Genomic DNA, 9856 nt, shown 5'->3' on the forward strand with positions numbered 1-9856 from the left:
CTTATGATTGCTTTCTTCTCTCTCCCAAGTGGGACTGAGGCGTCCTCACTTGGGCACTTCAGCTTGTCAAGCTTTTTGAATTCTGTGGACTGTATTTTTTTTTTTTTTTTTTTTTTTTTTTGTGCTAATATCCACTTACCAGTGAGAAGGAAGGAGTCTTACTGTGTGACTCTGACTGTCCTGGAACACAATTTGTAAAGTAGGCTTGCAGAGGTTTTCTTGCCTCTGCCTCCTAAGTGCTTGGACTAAACTCTTGTGCTGACTAAACCATGCCTGACTAAAGGCTGTTTTGTATGAATAAGGACTGCCATACAGAGCACTTGGAAGATTAGGAATAAAAAGAATTATCCTAAGGTGACAAGAGAACCCTTTTAATTCTATTTAAAGGCACAGTGCTCTGGGCTTTGTAGTGAGCTATCATGCCAGGCCCAGTGACTGTATAACCCAGGTGTGGTGGCACATGCCTGTGACCCCAGCGCTTGAGAAGTAGAGAAAGGAAAGATCAGAAGTTCAAGGTCATCTTGACTATATCCCCAACTCTACTCCTGGCCAATCGGGACTACCTAAAACCAAACCAAACCAAACTAAACCAATCCAAACCTGAAGGCAGGGCGTTTCCAGGAAACTGCTGTTTCTTTGCCCTCATTGCAGCTGCTGTGACTTGAGGGGAAACATAGGAAAATCTAATGTATGTGACTTGTTAGATTTTATCTCAAAGAGCATGGCCATGGTTCTCAAGCTTTGTGTATCCCACAACTCCTGTAGAAATTTAAGAAAATGAAAGCACCAGGTATGTGTGTGTGTGTGTGTGTGTGTGTGTGTGTGTGCCTGTAGGGATATGAGGGGTCTAGGGGATGATGGTGCACACCACTTAATTCCAGCACTCAAAAGGCAGGAGAAGCAGGCAGATCTCTGAGTTTGAGGCCAGCCGGATCTACAGAGTGAGTTCCAGGACAGTCAGGGCTACACAGAGAAACCCTGTCTTGAAAAACCAAAAAAGAAAAGTAAAGCCAATGTTGAAGACCCATCTTCAGATGTAGAGTCAAGAGATGGATGGGCCCAAGAACACATACCCCTTTAAAAAAATATATGCTGGTTTTTATTTATGTGTATATTTCCGTGCCCATATGAGTATATGCAATTCAAATACAGATGTCTGCAGAAGCCAGAAGAAAGTGTAGAATCCCCTGGAGCTGGAATTACAGGTGGTCCTGCCTGAGCCACTTGATATGAGTGCTGGGAATCAAACTCTGCTACTCTGGAAGAGCAGCAAGCACTCTCAGCCAATCAAGAGTCATCTCTCCACTATCCCCAGTCCCCAACAGAGTCTCATGTGACCCAGGCTGGCCTCAAGCTCTCCAAATAGACAAGGATGGCCCTGAACTTCTGATTCTCCCACCTTCACCTCCCAAGCTGAAATTATAGGTATGCACTACGAGGCCTGGTTTATGCAGTCCTGGGGATTGAAGTAGGGCCTTCTGAATACCAGGCAAACACTCTACTGATTCAGCTACATCCTGAGCCAGGAACATAAACGTTAACACAAGCTATCTATCTGTGTAATTCTGACCCTGTGGTCCTTAGATGGCTCTGAGAGACACTAATGCAGAGGGGTTGGGTTTCTCGGGTGCGCTGCCTTACTGTCTAACTGGCGTGTTCACACACCCCACACATTATACATTCCTTGAGAAGGAAGCACTGAAGCACTGGAGCTGGGAATGTGGCTCAGTTGGTGAAGTGACTGCCTCACAAGCACGAGGACTGGTACTGGCTGGTTTTCTATCACTTGACACAAGCTAGAGTCACTGGGGAGAAAGGAGCCTCAGTTGAGAAAATGCCTCCATAAGATCCAGCTGTAGGGCATTTTCTCAATTAGTGATCAATGGAGGAGGGCTCAGCCCATTGTAGGGGGTGCCATCCCTGGGTAGGGCAGACTTTATAGCCATGGAAAGGAAGCAAGCCAGTAAGCAGCACCCCTTCATGGCCTCTGCATCAGCTCCTGCCTCTAGGAGCCTGATCTGTTTGAGTTCCTGTCCTGACTTCCTTCAATGATGAACAGCAATGTGGATGTGTAAGCCAAATAAACCCTTTTCTCCATAACTTGCTTTTTGGTTGTGGTGTTTTGTCACAGCAATACAAACCCGAACTAAGACAGGACTTGAGTTCAGGCACCATAATCCACATAAATAAACCACGGGTAGTAGTATACATATGTAATCCCAGCACTGGGAAGGCAGAGGCTGGTAGACCCTGGCTTGCCAGCATAGTCTATTTAGTGAGTTCCAGGACAGTGAGAGACCATAAAAACCAAGGTGTTTAGCTGTTGAGATGGCTTAGTATGTAAAAGGGCTTGCTGTGCACTGGAAACCTAAATTCAGCCCCAGAACTCACAGTGGAAGGAGAGCACAGACTCCTAAATGAATGTCATCCTTTGACTTTCACACACATATACCATAAACGCGCGCGCGCATGCGGTATCATTTGTTTCTTCCAGGCATTAAGATTAAAACTGATTGGCTCCACACAGGGAAGTTGCTCAGCTCTGTGGTCTGGAAACCAAAGGAAGTTGAGTAAAACTAGTGTCCGAGTGCGTTCAGGTGCTCCTGAGCACAACACTTTTGCTTGCTGTGGCACGAGGGACTGACCCCAGGGCCTCACACAAGCTGGACAAGTACCACACCACTGAGCTGCAGCCCTGGCCCCAGGGTTCATAAGCTTGGAGTACCAACTGTCTCTGGGAGGCAGTCTTCATTGTGATAAGATAAAGCTGTCCCTGGTTATTGAGTGACTGGCCCGATGGGGCCACATTCCACACAACCTTTAGATTCCTGTACTTAAATCAAGCTTGCATCAGCACACATGGATGGGACGGTGCCTTCCTAGCCAGTCCTCATTCAACCTTTCAACATGGACAACTTAATCATGCGCTGCCAGCATGAACTCTATCCTTTGGTTGTTGTTTGCTGTGTGCATGTGTGTGTGTATGTGTGTGTGGTGTGTGTGTGGTGTGTGTGTGTGGGGGGGCTGCTTGTTAGTGTTGTTTGGGGTGCTTCCCAGGAGCTGTGTGTGTGCCCCTTGACACTGAACAGGGACAGCTTTATCTTATCACAATGAAGACTGCCTCCCAGAGACAGTTGGTACTCCAAGCTTATGAACCCTGGGGCCAGGGCTGCAGCTCAGTGGTGTGGTACTTGTCCAGCTTGTGTGAGGCCCTGGGGTCAGTCCCTGTGGGAATGCCCAAGTCTGCAGTCTCCTCCAGGTCAGTGTCTCTCTCACTCAGAGCCACCCTAAAGGGTCTGAAGCAGACACCCATGGAGGTTTTGGTTTACATTTCTCTAATGGTAACTGAGGTTTTACATGTTTTGTTGTTTTGCCAGTGCCGGAGAAGTCCTTAGCCCATTTTTGGATGGTAGGATTTAAGATAAGGTCTTACTATGTATCCCTGGCTGGCCTCAAATATACAAACCTGTCACCACATCCAACTCTCTGCTTCCTGTTGTTATGCATTTGTTTATCTTCCCCACCCCCACCTCTTTCTGGCTGGGTGTAGTGACACATACCTTTTTTTTTTTTTTTGGTTTTTCGAGACAGGGTTTCTCTGTATAGCTCTGGCTGTCCTGGACTCACTTTGTAGACCAGGCTGGCCTCGAACTCAGAAATCCGCCTGCCTCTGCCTCCCGAGTGCTGGGATTAAAGGCGTGCGCCACCACGCCCGGCTGACACATACCTTTAATCCCAGCACTTGAGAGGCAGGATTTCTGTGAGTTCAAGACCAGCTTGGTCTACATAGTGAGGTCAGAAAACAGTAAGAGCTACATTGTGAGACACTGTCTTGAAAAAAAAAAAATCTTTTCTTCTTCTTACCTTTTTTTCCTTGTTTCTTGTAACCCAGGTTGACCTTGAACTTGCTATGTCACTGAGGATAGCCTTAAGTTCTCATTCCTCTTTCTTGCCTCCATCTCTTGAGCTATGCTGTGCTGGGAATGTAGCCCAGGGCTCTGTGCAGGCTAAATAAGTGCTCTACTGACTTAATTAGTCTCAGCACTCATTTTACTTAAGTCGTTTTAATTAGTTAAGTAATTAGTTTATGAGTCTGCATCTCATGTGCTCCCAAGATGACCCTGAACTTCTAGTCAGCCTGCTCCCACCTCTTCAGTGCTTGGGTTAAGGCCTGTGTCACTATGCCTTATACAGTGTCGCTTGTGCAATGCAGGGGATGAAACCAGGCCTTCCTGCATACTTGGCAAGCACTCTTCCAACTAGCTATATCCCCAGTCACATTGCTCATATAAAAATTTAAGTATCTATCTGTCTATCTATCATGTATGTATGTATGTATGTATGTATGTATGTATGTATTATCATCATGTATGTGAGATGAGTTTAGGAGTGCATATGCAAGGGCATATGTGTAGGGGTCAGAGGACAATCTGGGGAACCGGTGGTTCTTTCCTTCCCCTGTGAGTTCCAGGCTGTTGGGCGTGCTAGCAAAGCACTTTTACCAGCTGAACAATTTTGCTCATTTAAAAAGGTGTCTTTTCATTCCTGTGTGTATGTGCTTCACTGTTTGCCGTGCCATCTGTGTACCAGTGCACTGGGAGGCCAGAGAGGGAGTTGGATCCTCTGGAACTGAAATCACAAGCAGTTGTGAGCTGACAGATGTGGGCACCAGGAGCCAAGTTTGGGTCCTTTGGAAGAATAGCAAGTGCTCTAACTGTCAAGACGTCTCTCTAGCCCCCACTGTGTCAATTCAAACAGAATTACACCCCTCAGGGCTCAGGGCTCTGGGTGGAAGAGGAGGTAGAAAGACCGAGTAAGAGGCAAAGGTGAAGGATGACTCCCAAGAACCAGTGCTTTGCAGACACAACAGGACTGCTGCACTCACACAGGGCCTTCGAAGGCTCAAGTCTGACGGGGCCAGGCTCCCAACACAGAGGGGATTAGTAGACAGGAGGTCCCATGCCTAACCAAGAACCTATCTGCAACTGGTTCCTGCTTACAAAGGAAAGCACTTTTCTCCAATGGTTTCTCACTGGGTATACTAACCACACTTCAGAACAGGCCCCATTTGGGAGCAGGCTTACACAAAACGAACTCAGTGATACTTTGTAAACTTTCTGTCTCATAGCACTCTGAACATTTTTTTTTTTTGTCTTATTGGTCTTTTGGTTTTTTGTTTGTTTGTTTTTGTTTCTGTAGGGTTTGTTGTATGTGTCTATCCCTTATTTAGAGAGAGGGAGAGAGAAAGGGTATGGAATTGGGTAAGTATGTAGGTGGGAAGGTGCTGGGTAAGAGGTAAACTGTGATCAGAATATATTGTATGAAAAGTTTTTCAATAAAAATTGAATTATATTTTGTCTTGCTATTGACTTCCGTCTTACTATTGAGTTCCTTTATGAGGAAAGATTTCAGGCCAGGCATGGTAGTACACACCTTTAATTCCAGAACTCAGAAAGCAGAGGCAGGATTTCTGCTAGTTGGCCAGCCTGGTTCACATAGTGAGTTCTAGGTCCATCAAGGGACACAGTCTTTTTTTAAAAAGGGCTTCTATGTTTTAGTTTTAAACTTTTGTTTGTTAGTTTGGGTTTGTTGTTTTTTTTGTTTTGTTTTGTTTTGTTCTGTTTTTAAATACAGGGTTTCTCTGTGTAATAGGCCTGGATGTCCTGGAATTCACTCTGTAGACCAGGCTGGCCACGTACTTATAGAGAAGAACCGTCTGCCTCTGCCTCCTGAGTGTTGCAATTAAAGGTGTGCACCACCACACTCGGTTACTTTTTAAATTTTTAACACAAAAATTTAAACTTCTTTATTGTTGTTTGTTTGTTTTTGAAGACAAGGTCTCACTACGTGAAGTTCTGGCTGCTCTGGAACTCACTCTGTAGACCAGGTTGGCCTTGAACTCAGAGATCCTCCTGCCTCTGCCTCCAAGTACTGGGATTAAAGTCTTGGGCACGATGACGAGCTAAAAGTTAGCTTCTTTATATTCACACTATTTATAACAAAACTTTTATCATTTAAAATTGGCAGAACAAAGCCAGGCGGTGGTGATGTACCCCTTTAATCCCAGCACTTGGGAGGCAGAGTCAGGCGAATTTCTGAGTTCGAGGCCAGCCTGATCTACAGTTCCAGGACAGCCAGGGCTATACAGAGAAACCCTGTCTCGAAAAACAAAACAAAACAACCCCCCCCCCCCAAAAATTGGCAGAACAGGACAGAATGACAACATTAGAGCTATGTGTGTAAATAGCACTATTTTAACATACTGCTTCTCTTTCTCTCTCTCTCTCTCTCTCTCTCTCTCTCTCTCTCTCTCTCTCTCTCTCTCTCTCTCTGCAGGGCAGGGATGGGGAATCTCACTATTCGGTCATGGCTGGTCTTGAACTCGTAGAGATTTGCACACCAGGCTGACTTTGAAGTTCTAATTGTCCTGTTCAGTCTTTCGATTTATAGGCGTGCACCACCACACCTGGTTAATTTTAATGTGAAGGCCCTACCAAAAAGATTTTGTCAGTGAGTGGGCAAGAATTTATCCATAGGGATACTCACTGCAACACAGTTTGTTAATGGTGAAGACTGTGGGAAGAATTGTGACTTATAACCTTCCCTTCAAAGGATACAAAAAGACAGTTGCATAGACTTGACCCTCAGGAAGGGTTTTAGAAGATAGTTTTCAAGAGACTGAAGAGACCCTCAGCACTTAAGAGCACTGGCAGTTCTTCCAGAGGACTCAGGTCTGATTCCTAACACCCACATGGCAGTTCACAACCCTTTGTAACTCCAGTTCCAGGGGATCCAAGGGCACAGTCACCCTTATGGTGCTCAGATATACATGCAGACAAAACACCCATATACATGAAATAAAACCACACACACATACACACACATACACACACATAGATAATTCACGTGCACTTAGGATATGACTTAGTGGTTGCCTGACATGCACAAGCCTGGGTTTTAGCCCAGCACTGAATAAAACTGGATGTGGTGGAATATGCTTGTCATCTCAGATGAAGGAAGGAAGAGAAGAGGTTCAAAGTTATCTCTTGGCCACACAGTGAGCCAGCCTAGGCTACAAGAGATATTATCTCAAAGGAAGAGAAAAGATGTTTCAGACAAATGCAGGACACATTTGTGTCCCCTTTGGAAATGTTCACATTATACATTCTCAGCAGTGCTTAGATCTGGTGGGGGGTGGGGGTGGCGATCTCCTGGAAGCGCACAGTTGGGAGGGAACATCACCTTGTCAGTGTGTACTCACCCTGAGAAGAGTACTTCCTGTGGTAAACGTCAAAGGCTTTCCTGTGGGCATTGCTGAGGGTTTGGAGACCAGAAGCTTTCAAATGCTGGTGGGGAAGATCCATGATCACTTTCTCCAAGTCACTGAAGGTGAACCAGATCTCAACAAGGTCCCCAAAGGACTGAAAAGCCAATGCAGCATAGTCAGCAAAGAGGTCAGCATAGCCCCCGTCTCTCTGGATGGTGCTGGTGGGTGGCATCTGGTGGAACAGGACCACCATGGGCTGAAGCTGGGCATCCTTCAGGGACTGGAGGAGATGTCGGTAGCACTGCACTACTTCCTGGTCTGGATTCTTGGAGCTTCCTGTTGGGAGAAGTTGTGCCCATGCCAGAAGTACTTTGTAATGGGTAACCTGGCTGGCCCGAAGACTGCTGAAGTACTGAGGCAAGAAGGAGGGCAGTGGCTGCTGGCAGACATAGATGTCGGTATCACCAGCTACCAAATCAGAGCCCTGCTTTCCCAGCGGATGGTTCAGATTACGCACTAAGTCATTTGTTAGAGGACCAGCAGCTGAAATAAAATTTCTGTCAGATTCCCAGTCATTCCCCTGGCATGAAAGACCCAGGAGGATGGTACTGAGGAAGAGTGCTGTCCAAGGCAGCTCCATGGTCAAGGAACTGCTAGAACCGTGTGGAAGGAATCCTGACTTTATGAGCACAGCCAAGGCTGTAAAATACAGTGATTATCCATACAATATTTAACTGGGTTATCTAGGACAGATAAATCAGAACTTGGATCAACTGGTATAACCTTCAAGGGGAAAAGTGTTTTAAGTTTGTATATACATGTTTGTGTACTTGTGTGCACACACAGGCCAGAGGTAGAACTTGGCTGTCTTCCCCAATTGCTAGTTCCAGGGAACTGTCTCGGCCTCTCCAGTGCAGAATTACAGATGTTCGTCATCACAATGGAAGAAAGAAAAGGAAAACACGGGAACTTGAATAGCAGTGCTCGTCTTTAACTGCTCGTCTTTAACTCGGTCAGCACTCAGGAGGTTGGGGTAAGTGGATCTCTTAAGTTTGAGGCCAGCCTAGCTTACATAAGTGAGTTTCAGGCCAGCCAGAGCTAGTGAGACCCTGTCTAGAAAAAGCAAAAGTTTGACAGGGGTACGAGTGGAAAGTTGGCTCAGTGACCTAAGAGTAGTTGCTGTTTATGCAAAGGATGCAGGTTTGGTTTCTAGCATCCAAAAGGTGACTCACAAAGGGATCTGAGGCCTTCGCACCAGGCATGCATGGCACATATACATACGTGCAGGCAGAACACTCACACACATAAATCCATCTTGTAAAGGAGGAAGCAACCCTTCTCTGTATGCATGTGCACATGAGAGTGTGAGAGTGCGTGTGTGCGAGTGTGTGAGAGTGCGTGCGTGTGTGCGTGTGTATGTGCACATGAGAGTGTGAGAGTGCGTGTGTGAGAGTGCGTGTGTGTGAGAGTGCGTGCGTGTGTGCGTGTGTATGTGCACATGAGAGTGTGAGAGTGCGTGCGTGTGTGTGCATGTGTATGTGCACATGAGAGTGTGAGAGTGCGTGTGTGAGTGCGTGTGCATGCGTGTGTGTGTGTGTGCGTGCGTGTGTGTGTGTGCGTGCGTGTGTGGAGTAGGGACGGCTTTGGGAAGGCATTGTTCATCTTTCATTTTTACTTAAAAATGAAAAAAAAAATGTGTATGCATGAGCTCTACAACACCCATGAGGTCAGCTGGGTCTTTTTCTACCATGTCAGTGCTTGGGAGTAAACTCAGGTCCGCAGGCTTGCAAAGTGCCTTAGCTGCAGTCTTACAGGCCCCCTTACTTTCAAGCTGGGTCTTTCACTGGCTTGGAATTGGTTTGGTAGGATAGGGTGGTCTACATCTCTTCTTCCCCAGTGCAGGGATTCCAAGCATGGACTACCACATTCAAGTTTATGTGCTTTTTTTCCACACTCAGTTCCTCATGTTTGAGGGTCAAGTACTTTAACGACTGAGCTATCTCAACAGCCAATATAGTAAGTATCAAGTTTTCATATCACATTAAAGTACAATAAGGAGTTGAAAGTGTCTTTGATGACACACTGTGAGGTCAGGTGTAGTGGGGGTTTCTTTATTCTTACTGCTAGGGAGGCAGGGGCATAGGTCCCAGGACAGCTAGACTACATAGTGAAACCTTGTCTTTAACACACACACAACACAGAGAGCTACACAGCAAGATTGTCTTTAAACATATTAAAACTTGCATTTTTCAATTTTTATTGTGTACATGCACAACAGCATGTGTGGAAGTTCAGAGATAGCTTTGTAAGTGACTTCTTGCCTTTCACCATGGGTTCTGGGAATTGAACTACAGTTGAATGGCGAGCATCTTTATCTGCTGAGCCATATCAACATATATTTATTTAAAACAAAAATGTATGTGGATGAATATTTTGCTTATATGCACATGTGTATCACATGCATGTCTGGTGCCTGCAGTTCCAGCCACCATGTGGGTGCTATACATTAAAAAAAAAAAAAAAAAAAAAAAAAAAAAGAAAAAAAGAAAGAAAAAGAAAAGAAAAAACCAGGGACTCTCACTGGTCTAA

At 45.6% G+C, this 9856-nt stretch overlaps 1 protein-coding gene across 1 annotated transcript in view; it reads right to left on the reverse strand.

The window, feature by feature from the left end:
• Positions 1-7916, reverse strand: part of Lct (lactase) — a 44032-nt gene extending 36116 nt beyond the window's left edge. Inside the window, exon 1 of the mRNA XM_021175421.1 lies at positions 7262-7916. Within this exon, the coding sequence (XP_021031080.1) occupies positions 7262-7907 (646 nt within the window). The 5' untranslated portion in view covers positions 7908-7916. The remainder of the gene's footprint in view (positions 1-7261) is intronic.
• Positions 7917-9856: the final 1940 nt, after the last annotated feature.

The sequence above is a fragment of the Mus caroli genome, chromosome 1, assembly GCF_900094665.2.
Source record: "Mus caroli chromosome 1, CAROLI_EIJ_v1.1, whole genome shotgun sequence".
In the NCBI taxonomy this organism is placed as follows: Eukaryota; Metazoa; Chordata; class Mammalia; order Rodentia; family Muridae; genus Mus; species Mus caroli.